The 18689-nt window shown below is 27.8% G+C and overlaps 1 protein-coding gene and 2 long non-coding RNA genes across 11 annotated transcripts; 2 read left to right on the forward strand and 1 right to left on the reverse strand.

The window, feature by feature from the left end:
• Positions 1-223: 223 nt before the first annotated feature.
• LOC103868185 (ELKS/Rab6-interacting/CAST family member 1) lies at positions 224-3048 on the forward strand. 9 transcript variants are annotated; one of them, XM_009146285.3, is made up of 9 exons: positions 224-335; positions 641-701; positions 918-1059; positions 1127-1503; positions 1605-1778; positions 1856-1972; positions 2091-2270; positions 2344-2390; positions 2524-3048. In XM_009146285.3, the coding sequence occupies exons 2-9, from the start codon at positions 654-656 to the stop codon at positions 2813-2815; spliced, it is 1377 nt and encodes a 458-aa protein (XP_009144533.1). In that variant the 5' UTR covers positions 224-335; positions 641-653; the 3' UTR covers positions 2816-3048. The 9 variants fall into 9 exon arrangements, with proteins under 9 accessions (XP_009144533.1, XP_033141499.1, XP_009144536.1 ...); XM_033285608.1 differs by having other exon boundaries at positions 225-335; positions 1130-1503; XM_009146288.3 differs by having other exon boundaries at positions 251-426.
• Positions 3049-3315: 267 nt separating this feature from the next.
• On the forward strand, positions 3316-14606 carry LOC117132075. Its single transcript, XR_004455556.1, has 2 exons — positions 3316-9289; positions 9374-14606. It is a non-coding gene; the product is annotated as an uncharacterized LOC117132075 (long non-coding RNA).
• Positions 7548-17037, reverse strand: LOC103868184. The gene is made up of 2 exons (XR_004455555.1): positions 10833-17037; positions 7548-10674 (listed from the first exon to the last, which is right to left on the reverse strand). It is a non-coding gene; the product is annotated as an uncharacterized LOC103868184 (long non-coding RNA).
• Positions 17038-18689: the final 1652 nt, after the last annotated feature.

Genomic DNA, 18689 nt, shown 5'->3' on the forward strand with positions numbered 1-18689 from the left:
TTATGAATCTTACTTTAAAGCATTGATGCTTTAATATAGGGTAACAGTTATTAGCAAATATTAAGGTATCTATTTAATATTCGTAGATTAAGGATATGTAGAAATAATATAAATGTTAATTAACAGATAAGTCCTAATATATTAATTAGGTCCAAAAAAAATTATGCCAAGATAATTTTTAAATAGGATTCTGTTTTAATAGATTAGATACTCTTTTCACAATTTCTAAAAAGAAAAAGAAAAAAAGAGAAAAAAGAGTAAAACTAAATTACGGCTTTTACGAATTACGAGTCCCTTTGCTCTGTCAAAATCTCCTCAACGGACTATTAGAGAAGGTCCGTCGTGTGATCTTCTGTTTCCTTTCCGAATAAATTAATATTGCGTAATTGTTTCAATTCCTCCCAGGAACGTGATCATCGCTATGTGGTATTTAGTAGGTTGCTTGCTTTTGATTGCACTCTCATCTCTTTCTCTTTCTCTTTCTCTCTCTCTTTCTCTTTCTCTTTCTCTCCCCTGTTTTGATTGAAATTAGGGTTTTGCTTTTAGTGCTCGGCGTTGATTTTAAACGCAGAAATTTTACTCATTTTTAGTATTTGTTGAACCAATTATGTAGCATTTATTTATTTTAATTTTTTTGCAGATTGATTTTCATAATGGGTTACCAAATGGTTTATCGATCTCTCAAGGAATTGTTTCCACAGGTAAAAAAGCTCTATTTTATTTATTTTTAATCACCTTTTTGACATGTTGTGGAGTTCGTGATCGTGTTTGTTGCCTGTCTTGTTTGTAATGGTAACAAAGATGTGTATATAATTCCTTATACGCCAAGCGATGATTGATCATCGTTCCATATTCTTTTAGTTCGGTGTGTGTTTTCTGAAACCAACTTAGGCCTCTCTTTTTCTAAATCTGATTAGATTGATTCAAGGATCTTAAAAGCTGTTGCTATTGAGCACCCTAAAGATGCTGATGAGGCTGCAGCTGTGGTTATTTCAGAGATTGCTCCTAAGTTTTACCCTTATTTGCCTCATATTTCTCTACACCCACCAGGAAACAAAGGTGGTACTTCTACTTGTTCTCTCTCTCTCTTTTGTACACTTGTAACATGCTGATGAAATGGTTGTAGTAGATATTGCTATGCCCAATGGTTCTTCTTCTTCTTCTTCACGTACTACCCCTCTGGCTCCTGATACTGACCATCAAACGGAGTTGACAAATGGTGATCTTCATATTCAGAGTAAAGCAATTATCAGCCCATCGGATGAGTCTAGAGTGGTTTCCTCAGACCCCCTTTGTGAAGGTAGTGATCAAGCAGAGCTAAGCACAAGCGCTGATTCAAGTCAAGTCACACAGAAACCATCTCGTTCAGATGATGTAAGAGAGGCTTCCTTGACTGCTGAAAACAGTGATGCAGAGCTGGATGGTGCTTTTAGCTCTATTGTTACCCAGGGATGCAAGATTGATCACCTTCAACAGATCATTGAAGATGCCAAAAGTAACAAGGTGTGCTAACTATTTTGTTTTTGGAGTTATTATGTATCAGTGTTTCCTTCAAGACATTCTCTCTAATGTAGTTTTTTTTTTTTTTTTTTGTAATGTTGCAGAGAACCTTGTTCACTGTGATGGAATCTATTATGAATCTGATGAGAGAAGTTGAAATTCAAGAGAAGGATGCAGAGAAGGTGAAGGAAGATGCTGCTAGAGGAGGCTTTGATACCCTTCAAAAGGTCGAGGATCTTAAGAAGATTCTGGCACATGCCAAGGAGGGAAATGACATGGTGACTTCCTTTTACTGATTATTTGCTACTACGTGTTAGAATTTTAATGGGGAACTAAACATTTTTGCTGTCAACAGGATGCTGGACAAGTTTATGGGGAGAAGTCAATTTTGACCACTGAAGTAAACGAGCGTGAAAACCGCTTGCTCAACTTATCAGAAGAACGAGACAAGTCATTGTCTCTTCTTGATGAGGTCTGAGCATGCCACATGCTTTAGATGATTTGCTCAACATCATAATGCTATACACTATTGATTTATACTGTTTTCACACTGTATGACTTAGCTGGTTGTGTTTCTTTCTGATTTCTAGATGCGTGGAGTCCTCGAAATGAGACTAGCGGCAGCTCTGGAGATTAAAAATGCAACTGAGCAAGAAAAGCAAGAAAAAGAAGGTTATGCACGGAAGGCACTTGCTGAACAAGAAGCGATCATGGAGAAAGTTGTCCAAGAATCTAAGCTTCTACAAAAGGATGCAGAGGAAAACTCCAAGGTAACATCACTCACTTCCAATGCATGATTTTGAAGTCATAAATTCTTAACATGTTTTGTCAACATGTCTGCAGCTGCGAGAGTTCCTTATGGATCGTGGTCGGATTGTTGACTCCTTACAGTAAGTCCTACTTGAGACTTTTAACTGCCATGTATAAATTAATATTCATACCCATAGATCTCTGTTGATATATATATTTTGTCTGCTAATTTATTTGAACTTGTCTTTGTTAATTTGGTTCTTCCTTGAACAGAGGAGAAATCTCTGTGATCTGTCAGGACATCCGAATCTTGAAAGAGAAATTCGACAACAGAGTGCCGTTGAGCCAATCAGTCACCTCAAGCCAGACGAGTTGTAAACTGGCTTCTTCTGGATCATCCATGAAGAGCTTATTGCTTGAGAAGCCTCTTGAGCTATCTTATGAAACACCTGAAGCCTCAAGCAGCAACAAGAGCCCAAAAGCTTTGGTTGAGGAGCGAAAAGACGAACGTAAGGAGCTCCTGGAAGATGGCTGGGACATTTTTGACAAAGAGACAGAACTCTAAATGTCTTCTATATAGAAGATTCCATCTCTTCCTTAGAAATAATTTTTTTGTTTTACGACAAAAAGAGGGGATTTTTGGTTCAGGGTTTATTCTCCACTTTGCAAAACTTACATCGTCCATTCATCTACTGAGTTCGTGTTTCTTCTTTCCCTCGTTGTACAGTTTACTCAATAGTTTCCTGGAAAACGGTTGGAGAATTTACTTCAATATATTAGGGGCAGTTCTTCTGGCTAGACAATTTTTAAGTTTTGATCACAAAAATAGACCATAAAGAGAAAAATGACCAAAATGTTTCATTTAATAGATAAAATGAAACCAATATCCTAGATAAAAAAAATAATAAAAAAAATAAAATAAAAAGTAAATTTTTTTTTTTTTTAGTTTTAGATTATACGTTTTTAAATTCGAGTTTTTTTATAAATTTTTATTTTTCTGAATTTGTTTTTCAAAATTTTTTTATTTTATTTTTTTTTCTTCAAATTTTCTTTTTGTAATTCGAAAATACTTTTTGAAACTATTTTTAAAATTTTTATTTTCAAATATTTATTTTTTATTTTATAGAATTTTAAACTCAATCCCAAATCTCTACCCCTTAACTCTAAACCCTAAGGTTTGAATTAGTTAACCCTAGAAGTATAATTGTATTTACCTCTTTAATGAAACATTTTGATCATTTTCTTCATTGTGGTCTATTTTTGTGACTAAAACTTTTTTAATGTTATCTTAGGATATTTCTCATATAATTAATGTTCAGCTTAACAGTATTCAGATACGCATATGGGTTTTATATGGATTCAAAATATCTGAAACTTTTGAGTGGATATGACTATTTTCATGTGTTTTTTTTTCTATATCTAATCTATTATTAGCTTAGGGTTTTACTTTTATCTACTATCTAAAGTTATTAAATTTTGGACCATTTCATAAATATTACTACAATATATCACACTACCTTATAAATAGAACCTACCTACTTAAACTTAAAACCGACGTCGGTTAATTAAACATAACCAATGTCATATTAAAAATACGTTTGGTTCTCTTAATAGAACTAGAACATACAAAACTGAATTGCTCTTATACTAATCAATACACTACTCCTTTTATAATGTGTCTTCAATACTTATTCTATATGGACATCATGTTTGTAAACAAAACCGTGTTTGCCATATCACTAACTTCATTTGCAACATATCAAAATCCATTCATATTTTGGCCATACAAATCTTTCAGAACACTAACTGCACATGCATCTAAGCTCGAGTCATATACATATTAGATTAGGTTCACCTTTTGCATTACATAAGTTTTTTTTTTGGTTTACCAGATCACAGCATACAATTCATACATGTATATAAGATTACTCTTTTGTTTCCTCATATTTCAGAACACTAACTGCACCTGCATTAAGCTTGAATCATATGAATATTAGATTAGATTCACCTTTACATTACATAAGTTTTTATTTGTTTATCGTATCACATCATACAATTCATATAGGTATATAAGATTACTCTTTTGTTTCCACCAAAATTACGTGTATTGCAAACAAAAAATCCACCAAGAACAACATACTTTCTTGTTACTTTTCCTTAAATCTATTTTATTAAAAAATATCTATTCTATTAAAAGGAAAGCAGTCTTGAAAAATCTACTTATACAAAGTTGTTTGGACTATTTTCTAAGAGTTAATAATTTCATAGTCCTACTTAAATTTCTCCTAACAAAATATTTTCATATATTTCTTTGATTTTCTTTAGATATTATAAGTGTGTCACTCCTATATTTATGGTAACTATTATATTACCTTCTATAAATCTCACCCCTTGATTATAAATTTCTCCATTTATTTATTGATATCCCATATACGATTTACTAACCAACATTTTTTGATGCAATAATATATAAACTCGTGGGTCAATAGACTAATCTATTGTGTAAGTGACCATATTTATATTATATAATGTTTATTTTAATTCTTAAATTCATATCTATATAAAATGAATGGTATGGTGCATATCACCATTAAATAAAACATGTCATTTGAATTAAAATAGTCTGGTAAGTAATACATGTATTTTTAAAAAATGAGTTAATGAAGTATGATAAATAATTATCACAAAATCATGTTTTACTATAGAACCGATCAAACTTAGTAGTATATTATATTATTCTGAGTTCATAAAAAATGATATTAACATATAAGTACTGAATAAATTTGAAAAAATGCATATGAAGTTAGTTAAAAAATTATCCTCGGGCCAACTTATTTAATTGAGATTTTACTATAATTCAGATACAACCACTTAAACTACATTATGAAAAATTAAAAAATACAAATAATTTTGAAAATATTGCTCCATATTCTCTCTTTTTTTTATAAAAAATAAGTTGACTTGATTTTTACTTATGAAGCACAATTACTAAAATCCAAAATAATGATTAGTCTTTTTTTTTTGGGCAACAAATAATGTTTAGTATAAAAGATGCTCAAATACAAGTCCACTTCTGTAATTCAATTTAAATAACAAAATAAATTTACAAATATAATTAGGTTCAGAATTAATATTTATATTATTTGAGTTTCAAGCTTGCAGGTTTCCGCGGGTTATTCAATCATATATTATATACTAAACACATTGAGATTGGTATAAACTCTTCACTAGGTTTGGAATACCTAAGTTAAATAAGATTTTTCTCTTTTGAAAAAGTATTAACCCCGTGCTTCAAAACTTGATTCAAAATTTTGAATTGAGTTTTGAAAATATACCATCCAATTTATATGGGATTTTATCGGGTCAACCAATATTGGATAGCGGGTTAATGATAGTTTTTACGTTTTTACCGACTTTTATCAGATTTTTATATATAAGGTTTTAACAAAATTCAGACCATATTTATATGAATCACCTGATTTACTTCTGAGACTGTAGGTTTGGTTCGGGTATAAAAACACTGCTAAAACTATTAAAAATTCTACAATATATATACTATTAGATTAGCCCAAAATCTACCAATTAAATTTTTTTGTCTCATCAACTCAACAGATATAACTCTTAAAAATACACACAAAATACAACGATGACGTTGTAACATAAGAATACACATATAAAATCTAAAATAAACTATTTGATAAATTATATAATTTTAAACTAAAATTCTTTTACTTTTTCGATATAATAACACTTTATAACTTAATAATATACTTCAAAACATCAAAACCAAAATAATAATTCATATCAAACAATATTCTTAATCGGAAAAAAACCCGCGCTTTTGAAGCGCGGGTCAAAATCTAGTATTCTATTAAAAGGGAAGCAGTCTTGATAAATCTACTTATAAAAGTTGTGCGGACCCTTTCATTTAACTAATCTATTATATTATGGCCTGCCCTATATTTCAGGTAACAATAGTCACCATAAATTACTCTAACAATATGTCAATATGTTTGTTTACTAAGCTCACGTCTTTTGGCACCCGATAATTTTATACCTCATCCTATATCCTTGCTTTTTCTTTGTTGACATTATATTTTAGGATTATAATATACCTTATACACATAATATTATATTTAGTTGTAGTACACGGTACATATTTAAATCCTCCTTCAATGTCTCATATTTACATCTTAGTTTTAAAAGCTTTTCTTTAACAATGGAGAATTTAGAATGCAGTCATCTATGTTTCATTACATGTCTTCTCCTCTTATATCAAAAATAAGAGGTGTCAATTACTTGAAAAGATTATACCTTATACCATCTCTATACATTATCAAAAGTGACTGACCATAACATTTTGAAAAAAAATCTACTTATAAAAAAATTGTTGGACCCTTTCACTACTACTTAACCTTTATTATACACAAAACACAACCAATTATTTTTATTTATTACACTATTTAATTAACTATGTAAATATAATGTATATTTTCAAAATATGGGATCCATGCTGTTATGATTCCAGATATCTTCGTATATATTATATTTATTAAGTTGGTAAATACAATTATTACTGGAGTTATATATGTTGTTGCTCTTTTGACCTTACATGTCATGGAGCATTTACCCTCTAACACATTATATATACTTTTTTCATATTAAATATCATAATTAATGTGTTGTCTTATATTAAATAACATTAAACTGGGTAAATAACATAATGTGTTGTCCTATATAATATAGTTATATTGATGTTTTAATTAATAGTATTTTTATACTTTAATCCTATTTAATGTTTTTAGCATATATAAATAGTGTACAATGTATATTTTTTCATTTAAAAAAAGGTTGTTGGACCCTTTCATTAGACTTAACTATTTTTTTGGTCTTACTTTATATTTCTCTAACTATATAAATGCTTTAGATAATTTAAATGAACTCATTTATTATTCTCCCATAACTTTTTTTAACGCTAATTTATTATGATCTTACAATTATGATATGAGAAAGATATTCTACCATAATCTATTATATAATAACTATTCTAACAAGAAATTTCCTAGAATATATGACAGATTAATCAAACATATTTACACATGACGTGATTATTACCACATATAGTTCCACTAATAATATAAATTTTTAATGGTTTAATTATTTTTAATATAGGTTGTAATGGAGAATCCTCTGATGTATAACAATTTTTTTTATTTACGTGAATTGAAAACTAAAAGCATTATCGTTAACTATTCAAATATGAAACTTTAATTTAATTAATTACATGCAATAAATTATTAAGGTTTGATCTTACATTCTTATATACGAACTAAATGATTAATCTTACCATAAATAAATATCAAATGGGTCTAAACGGGTTAGAGATTTAAATGTAATTAGTAAAAGAAAACTGGTTTAAATAGAACATGTTAATATACTTTACAAATTCTAACAATGCATATGATACGTTTTATTGAATTTTCACAAATGTAATAAATCTTGCTCTTTAAATCGGGTAGTTTAGGTTGTTTGGAAAAAATATAGGATAAATAATTTTAATTAATTATTTGAATAAAAACATTCAAGTCATTATTATTTTTTTGCATAAGTTTATTTATAAATAGTATTTTCAGGATATTTGGTTATTTAGAAGTTAAATATAATTAATATTTGTAGGTATATAATTTATATTTTAATCGGTTTCTATTTTTTCGGTTCCAAAAATATAGGATATGCTCGATTATTTATGAAATTCAGCTTAATTTTGGTTTTTTAGTTTGATATGGTTCAGTGCACCCGGTAAATGTACCCAAACCTATACATTATCTTATATAGAAGTTATATAAGAAGAATTTATTTAATTTCAAAAATAAATCCGCACTTTTTAAGCGCGGGTCAAAATCAGCGCGGGTCAAAATCTAGTAAATTATTAAATCATCAAACAAATTTTCTTATATTCCAACCTCGATGTTTACCACCTGCCCAACTACATTCAGATTACATATCTATTATTCAAATCATATGAATAATAGATTTGATCAAATCTACACTAATGCATCTTCCATAATAATATCTTCAAACAACTTAATATTTTTTTTAATTAATTTTCCTTAATCTGATTTTTAAATGAAATATTTTAATGCTGAAAAACAACTTTCCTTATATTTCGAGCTTGCTATTAATCACCATCACAACTACATTCTGATTTCATATCTTAACTAAGTAACTGATTCAACAAACTACTGAAATCAGAATATGCCTAAAGATCTTCATTATACATATACTTACTATCTAATCACTATAAATATGCTTCCATGCCCTACTCTTTCTTCACCTCACAATCATAAAGTAAAAGACTCATGGCTATGGTTACTCCGAACGCAGTCCGACATTGAACGATGTCAAGCCATTTAAAGATACTTGGAAAGTTGAAATCAGAGTTCTTCACTCATGGACTCAACACTCATCTTATTCTGGTGGAGACTCTTTTGATTTCATTCTTCCGGATAAGACAGTAAGTGTATTAATGGTTACACGGTTTTGTTATTCTAAAAGTTCTATTGTAAAATGTCTAAACCGATTTTGATTATTTTTTAATGTAGGGTGTTAAGTTACATTATACCTACAAGAGGAACTTCTTTCCTCGTGTGAAGAATCTCCAGGTTGGCCAATGGAGGTTTATTTAAAATTTCTTAGTAACTCCAGCTAACGGAAAGTACCGACCAACGAACCAGAAATACAAGATGTCCATCACAGGAAATTCCAATGTCACCAATTCCGAACTGAAAATCGATGATGATTTCTTGACGTTGACTCCTTTACAAGCAATCATGAATGGAAGCCTTGATTCAAAAAAATTAGTTGGAAATACACGTTAGCGTTTTCATAATATTTTTATCAGCTTTGATTTACATTAATTACTATTTCGTTTTAAGGTTTTAGATGATATTGGCCGTGCCACTGATATTGGCGATCTTCAGGTTGTCCAAGTAATTGGGAAAGAAAAAAAGAAGCCGGAACTTACATTGACCGATACAAAGTAAGTTGAAACTTTTTTTTAAGAATTATTGATATCTTCTTAAACGTGTATTATATGATTTTATCTTGCTTCATCTATTTTCAGTGATCAACACATTGCATGTTGTCTTTGGAGTCATTTTTCTGAGGACATGCATGATGTATATCGACATGAGGATCCTGAAGACTTGCCTGATGTATATTTTAAATTTAACGAAAATAAATTAAAATAAGATCAAAGTCAAATTAAAATATTAAAAAGTAAACAAGATTCACTACAGACGAATATGTACAACACAAATTATAACACCAATCAATTTTATATATATTTAATAAAATATTATATAGAGTCAAATATATATAAATATTATATAAAAAATTAAAAATTAATTTGACAAACAAAAAATCAAAATAACATAACCTCAACTAAACCCAAATTCATAAATAATCAAAATATTACTATATTTCTTGAACCGAAAACCAAAATCTACAATCAAACCGGAACCAAACCAAAAATAAAAAATTAATCTGGAGTCGAATCAATATTTAGAAAATATTACCAAATCATAAAATTGTAATTTTAAACCATAAAGTATAAATATTTCCGCGCACAGTGCGGATCCATATCTAGTTTTAGTTTATAGTTAAGTTGTAAACATTTAATAGATCTTTTAAGTAGTATAAGAATTTAAATATCTAATCTAAAGTTCCTATAATGATTAGTTTCATTTACTTATTTGTTTATTTTCGGTTATTTTGCGAATTTTAAAGTAAATTTGACAGATTTCAAATTAAAAATAAGAGTATTATTGAAATGTTTCGATATTTATATATATATATAAAATATTTGGAGCCAAATTAGAATCATAATTTTGTCAGCACATTGTTCTTTCTTTTTCCACCACTGAATAGAGAGGTCTCAAACAACTTTGTTTTGATACAATTCCGTAGTTCAGTTTAATACAGGAGAATGCGGAAGTAACTAAATAACATATAAGAAAACATTCTCCAACAACACTGATTATTATTCTATTCATTACAAGAACACATGCATCTCAAATCCCATTTGATGTGTCATCTTATTACATTTTTTTGTCAAAGTAATGTCATCTTATACAAATAGAGAGCTGCCATTTCCGTTAATAGTTAATTTTTCTGATGCGATTTTATCACCGTACGCCACTAATGCAATAAGATCAGCGTCCGTAATCCTCTGAAAGAAATTAACATACTTAAATCAACTACGTGTGAATAGACTAATTAAATCGTATTTATCTCTATTAATAATCATAAATGTGTGCATGAGAAGATATAACATAAGAATGTAGAAACCTTTTTCTGCTTGGTTAACTCCCTGAATCGTGAGAAAATGTCGTTGAACTTCTCATCACTGATTTCATATCCTATCTGAGAAAAGAAAAAAGAACACATAAGTGTAAACATAGTAACGATTCTGTTCATTAACATAAATACAAACATAATAAAGATCAAATTCATATATATATGAATGTGATCATTATATAACCAACAATTAAGAACAAAAACTAAGAAATCACAAGGGATACCTTTCTTAGCCGATCTTTCACAGCATGACGTCCACTGCATGCATATTTCCATTGTTGTTAATATAAATTCAACAAAAAACATGTAATCTTGCTTATGCAAAACTAAGAAATAACATGTTACCTAAGCTTTCCAAGAACAATGCATGAATCTTGAGATTTTTCGGCCCCAATGTCTTCTGGTGAGAATATTTCATATGTACTCCGATGTTTCAAAATTCCATCCTGCAAAATGTTTTAACAATATTCTTGGTATCAATCTCAGATGTATATTTTATTAGTCATTTTGTTAAAGATACGAAACCTGGTGAATGCCGCTCTCATGAACAAAACAGTTGGTACCTACTATGGGTTTATGTGGTTGAACATACAAGCCAGTATACTCTTGAACCTGCTCAATACCACTTTATATTTTTTACTGAACTATTATAATTAAAGGTCTAAAGAAATTTGTATTTACTTGTATACATATTGTGTATATATAAAAAGTTACCATCTTGCTAGTAGCCATGATATGGCGTGTGTCTATTCTTGTGTAAACACCATCCATCACATATGCTCCACGACATTTCAAAGCCAGTACAACCTACATACCAAATAAATATTCATGGTGATGATGATTATTATGGTAGTGAGTATGGTACCTCTTCAAGCGAAGCATTCCCACTTCTTTCGCCTATTCCGTTGATCGTTACTTCGACTTGTCTTGCTCCCGCACACACACCCTAATATAGGCTTTATATGTTTGTCATCTTGAGAATATATATTTTGTCCAGCGAATGTCTTAATTAAACTAACACAAATTAAAGAGTTAATTAAGTACGGAGATTTTCTTAATTAGACTAACACAAAATAGTTAATTACGGAGATTGTGTTGGCGGTAGCAAGACCAAGGTCGTTGTGACAATGAAGGCTGAAGACAACATCATCAATTCCAGGAGTGTTTGTTTTGAGATAGGTCACCATTTCTCCAAATTCTTGAGGGATGTTGTTCCCTACCGTGTCCGCGAGGGTCACCGTCGTTACGCCCTCATTTATTGCGTCTCCCATAATCTTGCATAGAAAATCCTTGTCTGATCTGAATCTCACACACACATACACACATTAGTACTTGAGATACGAAAACGAACATGGCCTAAATATAAATGCAAATGTAAGCATATAAGATTACTAGTATTTTGAAATTTATATTTGGCATGATTAGTATACATGCAAACACCATAACTCAACAGCTAAAAACTTTGCTAGATTATGTATGACCTAGATGACGTTCAGATTAACTATGCGTTTGTTTTTGCATGTAAAATTTTGGTTTTAAAAAGTGACTATTTCATTTTAAAATTATATAAATCTTCTTGTAAGATATAAATGCAAATGTAAACATATAAGATTGGTAGGAAGATTTTGAATGTCAAAAAAGAAATACCAGCAACGTGAAACCAAACGAACCAAACAAATAATATTGAAACTAGGTAAGTGTCCGAACCTTATGGGGACTAATATGTATGTATCTAACAATATTTAAATTTAACATAGATCTTTTGTATTTAAAATTTTCATCACGTGTGATAATCAATTTAAAGTATTTTTAATATGGTATTCTTAAGTTTCAAGCTTTGAAATTTGGCCGTCTTAACTATCTCATATTATATCCCTATTAGCAATTGTTAGAAAACGTTCATCTTTTTATAAACTAAAAGTAATAATTACATACGCCTATTAAAATTAAAATTTTCTTCTTTTTTTTTTGTAGTTTTAAGAGGTGTTGTTTTTTTCTCTTCAGCCCATAACTTTGTTATATTTTTTTGAGGGACATATCTTAGGTTCACCTCCTATAGTGAACCTTTAAATTCACTCCATTCTTTATGACCAATCAAATTTCCAAATAGATTATTAATTAAAAAATATTAAATTAAATAAAAAATAGCTACAAAAAATAAATACGCTAATTTTAACGACGCTGACGCTTCCACCTAAACCTTAAATCTTAAATTCTAAACCCTATACTATAAATTCTAAACCTAAAAACTAGACTATAAACCTAAACTCTATACCCTAAACCCAAGTCCTAGACCCTAAACCCAAGTCCTAGACCCTAAACCCAAACCGTAAACCTTAAACCCAAATTATATACCCTAAACCTAAAACTTTAACCATAAGTCCAAACGGTAAATCCTAAACCCAAACCGTTAATCTTAAACCCAAAACCTATACCCTAAACCCAAATCCTAGACATAAAACCCAAACGCTAAACCCAAATCCCAAACTTAGATGCTATAGGGTTTGGGTTAAAGTTTACGGTTTAGGTTTAGGGTCTAAGATTTGGGTTTAGGGTATAGAGTTTAGGTTTATAGTCTATTTTTTGGGTTTAAGGTATATAATTTGGGTTTAGGGTCTAGGATTAGGGTTTAGGATATAGGGTTTTGGTTTAGGGTCTAGGATTAGGGTTTAGAGTATAGGGTTTGGGTTTAGGGGTTTGGATTTGGGTTTATAATTTAGGGTATAGGATTTAGAATTTAAAATTTAGGGTTTAAGGTTTCGTTGGAAGCGTTATCGTCGTTAAAATTAGCATTTTAATTTTTTGTAGCTATTTTTTATTTAATTTAATATTTTTAATTAATAATTTATGTGAAAATTTGTTTGGTACTAAAAAGTGCCGTCTTTTTTGAGAAGTTTGGTAAGTTTCTGTGTATTATTACGCATCAGCGTAAGATGAAAAATATATAATAGAGTCGGCAAACTATCATAATGCAATATTAAGATGAATACAAATATACAGCAAAGTTATCTGTATTAGAGTACATATTATTATAATATGACATATATTACAATAAATATCATTTACAGATTATCTTTACTACTATTGAACTATAAACTACAATAAAAATTGACTATTTCGCATATGCAATAAGAAATATGATTTAAAGATATACATTAATAAATATAATTTTAAAACAAAATAATAATAATTGGTCTTCTTAACCTTTAGACCAAAAAGGATTTGGTCTAAAACGCAGCCGTTTGTCTTATTATTTTAAATACACTAATTAAAATAATTTGCAGATTAATTGATGTATATTTGGTGTTTTCAAAATTAATTTGAAATTTTTACTAAAAATAATAATATGTATAACCTTTTCTTTATGGCCGGGACTTATTATCTGGGATCCGATTCGCTCCGAAAATAGGATATCCGAATTGCTCGGATCTGGATAGTAAATCTCAGATCCGTCAAAGTCGAATCCGAATATCTTTATTTTTAAATTCAGATATTTTGATCCAAATCCATATTTTAAAACATATTATATTTTTTATTTTATTAATAATTACATGTGATATATAATATTTATACAAAAAATTAATCTTATAATATTATGTTTGAACTTTATAATATTATATACATAACTTAAATATTTATACAATATCTATATATATATGTTATTATTAGAATTTTTTTTTAAAATTTTTTTTTATTAATAATTACATGTGATATATAATATTTATGCATAAAAAATAGACTTATAATATTATATTTTAACTTTTATAATATTACATACATAAATTATATATATCTATATATTTATTTATTATTTTGAATTTTAGTATTTTTTTTATTTAATTATTTTACAGATCCAGATCTGGATAGTCATAAATAGAAAGATCTGCACATATATCAAGAATCTTGATATTCAGAAGCCACGGATCCTGATCCTGATCCAGATACTAAATCAACGGATAAATATGTTTTCATGGGAAAGGAAAAAATTATTTTTAAATAAAAAATAAAATAATATCAAATATTTATATGGATGATCTATCATAATTATTATGGAAAAATTGGTTTGAGCCCTTTCAAAGATCTAGGATACTCGAGGTTAATCCCAAAAAAAATGTAAAAATAAAAAAATTGATCCTAACTCTTCAAAGTTAGAATAATTATAGTTATAATTTTAATTAGTAAGTTTCAAATTACTATATTATTTAAATTATAAAATAATGACTCAGCCAAAAACTAACAAAAACATGAATAAAAACCAAATAATCATGGAAATATGTCAATTTATGGTCAAAGTCAGAATATTATAATTCTAATTCTAATTAAAAAATTTGAAATAGTTATATTATTTAAAATAATAAATTAATGGCTAAATCCAAAAAACTAATAAAACATGAAAGTTAAACAAAAATACATAAAATCATAGAGAACATATATCATGACAAAAAAAACCACTCCATACAAAGTTAAAAATACCTATATTATTTAAATTATTAAATTAATGACTCAGCCAAAAACTAATAAAAAAATGACAAACAAAACTAACTAAGATTATGAAAAACAAATCATCGTCAAAGATAGAATAATTCTAATTCTAATTACAAAATTTGAAATAGTTATATTATAATAAATTAATGACTCATGCCAAAAACTAATAAAAACATGACAAATAATCAAATATATATAAAATCATGGAAAACATAATAAATCGGCAAAATCACTTGTCAAATAATAGTATAGGTTGATATATATTATAAATGTTTTTAGATATTGACCTGCCGCCATCTTCGCAACCAAATTGGATGTCACTAAAGCCTATTCTTTTAGCGAATCTAATACTACTTTTCGCCATCTCGATCACTTCGTCTTTAGTCTTCTTCAACTTATATTTCATGTGAATTTCACTTGTGCATATGAATAGGAATATCCTCGGCCTCTTCGCGTACTTTAACGCCTCCCAAGCGGCCTCGATGTCCTCATGTTTGCATCGTGCGATGACGCATATTACCGGGACGTAACCTGTTTCCGCGTCCACCTAAGCAAAATAACAATATAGTTTGTTTACTCTGTGTATGTAGGCATTATTTATTTCAATCTTTGGAAAAAATACTTCACTTATATTTATGGGAAGTCACAAATCAAGGATAAAGCCATAAAGGTTAACTATATATTGTATACAGGGCGACTCAACATAGCAGTAAGCCATGTTCCGCCATAAATTGAAAATGACCCCCTTAAACTATATGACTCTACTATTTTCCTTTAATTTATTGATAAAATTAAAAGGAAGAGACACGAAAAAAAAAAACAAATCCAAATGCATATTAAAGACTAAGTGGATAAAAGTCAAAACGAAATGGTACAAGTCTTTTTAAAATTAGACCCGGCCCTGGATAAAAACTTAATAAACATGAGTCTTCAAAATAATTCTTTTGCGCCATTGTTTTGTAAGCAAGGTTCTAAAAATCGGTTAGGCGGCCTAGGCCCCCGCCTAGGCAACAACTCGGTCTTATCCGAAACGATTTTCATAAAATCTGATTTATAACGATTTATATGATTCAAATTGGTTTAAACGGTTCTAAATCGGTTAAAATTGATTAAAATCGATCTAAAATTGTCTATATATATATTAAATTAAGCAAGAATATTATTACAAATCTACAAATTTGTCTACTTTCTTCTGTTTTATATATCTAATTTTGATAATTTATCACAATAATTTTATAATTAAACTTAAAAACTAAAATATGTCATATATATATATATAATATAAAATAAATCAATAATTTGCTAACGTCTAGGCTTCGCCTAGGCCACGAATAATCCGCCTAGTCGCTAGTTCTCTATAAAGCGTCTAGTTACCACCTAGCAATTTTTAGAAAATTGTTTGTAAGTAATTCATTTCTTTAGTTTGTTCTCATTTGCATGAGTCAGTCTACTTTTCAAAGAGTTGAAGAGTTCGAACTCTTTGATTTATTCTATAAAAAGTTCAAGAATAGATTAACTAGTAGGTTTATACTTTCTTTAGTTTTTTAATCCATATAATTTTAAGACCGGCTCTACAAGTGGATGTGGGTTAATCACCTGCTCAGTAGTTCTGCATCTATGAGTATTTTTATTTCAGAAATAGCAAATAAAACTTAGAACCCTACAGATTTGCGTAGACAGGAGGGAAACCTTCGGTACCGTCCCTACCAAAGTATATACATAGTTTGAATCTATGTTGCATCAAATAAGAACCGGGTAGGTAAAAGTGGAATCAAAACAAAATGTGAAATTGACTTTTAAACAAAATTAGAAAATGGATATGTGTTACAAACATATATATATATCTCTTTAATATTATTTGAGAAGTCAGTTTTATATGTGTCGCTCTCACGTTAACTCTCACGTTGGTTGATTACACTGATAGTTGATACCCCTAATGAATTAAAAATATTACGTTTAAAGTACTATTATTTTTTCTATTTTTAGTTTTCTTTTTAAAATTTTCCAAAAACATATACATATAATAAAAAGGAAATTTTTTATAAAGTTAAAAAATTTGAAAAACGAAAATATATGTATATATAATATGATTTCATAAAAAAAGAAAAGTTCACAAAATAGTAATATTACATTTAAACATATTTTTAAATAACATAAAATATACTTTTGAAGTAATAAAATACTTTTCTAATATCTATATTTTCTTAGATGAAAAATATAAATTTGTATATAATTTGATTTCATTAAAAACAATTTACACAGATAATTTTGATATTAGAAAAATAAATATTATTTCTTTTAAAATATATTTTAAACAATACAAAAAAATTCAAAGTAATAGAAATATTTTTATATATTAATCCATTTTCTTAGATAATTACATAAAATAATATAGTTACATAAACTGATATATGTTTAATTTACTAAACATAGTTTATAATTAGTAATATTGAAATGTTTTATTTATTTTTCATATATTTAGTTGACTATAATATCTTTCTATTACAGAAAAAATATCGATAAATTATATTTTAGTTATATAATTTTATTTTCAAATACAATCACATTTTAGTTTGCTGCTTATTTTTAAGAGTTATTAAAAACTAAAAATAAATTTTAAAAATAAACATCGCTTGATCAAATAGTTACAAAATAGTTTAATGAGGTAGATATATTATATTTTATCATTATTAAAGTTATTTTTTTATTAATATTAAATTTGATTTTAAATTTTATGTTTTTATGTTTGTGAAACTTAATATGACCATAATCAAAATACCAAAGCAAATCTTTATTTTTATTTTTAAGTTTATTTAAAATAAATTTCAGTTTCCATTCAATAAATCAAAGGCATAAAGTTATTTAGAATTTATAAATTATTTTAATTATTGTAAATACTGATATGTGTTCATGAGCTTCTAAAAATGTATCAGCTACTTATGTATGTAACTTCCTATTGATCATCACTTTTATTTTTTATTTTTATTTTAAAACATCAACATATAATTTGATAAATATTATTAAAATACATGCACATTTAAACGATAACTAAAATTGACTTGATTTGACTTAATCAGAATAAAAATAATTATATTACATTTTGAATCTGAAAAAATATATGTAACTCAATATACTCACAACATGAGTGATTCGACTAATCTAACTTATATATAAAATCATAAATTTAAATACGATAATATATATAATTTTATAAGAATAGTAATTTATCTGATTAATATAAATCATAGGAAACTCAAAACATATTAAAATGAAAATAAAATATTAAGAGACTGTTACAATTTAGTTCTTTTGTAAAATTTATATATATGCATGAGACTTCAGAATATTATTGTTATATTAATTTATGTAATTTGGAATCAGACACTTTAGTTTATTTTTTATTTTATTCTTAGCAAAATATATCTTAAGTTATACATAATCTTCATAAAATATGTTTACATATCTAAGACAATGCAAATAAGAAATTAAACAGAATTTTAATATATTTAGAATAAATTTTTTTTTATCTAAATGATAACTAAATTGATTGTAAAAATAACAAAACTGATTAGATATAACATATATAGAATCATATG

Source organism: Brassica rapa, chromosome A02 (genome assembly GCF_000309985.2).
Source record: "Brassica rapa cultivar Chiifu-401-42 chromosome A02, CAAS_Brap_v3.01, whole genome shotgun sequence".
NCBI lineage: Eukaryota > Viridiplantae > Streptophyta > Magnoliopsida > Brassicales > Brassicaceae > Brassica > Brassica rapa.

Bases quoted from the DNA above. Each gene is read 5' to 3' on its own strand.
- LOC103868185 (XM_009146285.3), top strand. From the start codon at position 654: ATGGGTTACCAAATGGTTTATCGATCTCTCAAGGAATTGTTTCCACAG. The intron at 1,060-1,126 runs GTGGTACTTCTA...AAATGGTTGTAG, and splicing joins ACACCCACCAGGAAACAAAG to TAGATATTGCTATGCCCAAT. The intron at 2,271-2,343 runs GTAACATCACTC...ACATGTCTGCAG, and splicing joins ATGCAGAGGAAAACTCCAAG to CTGCGAGAGTTCCTTATGGA.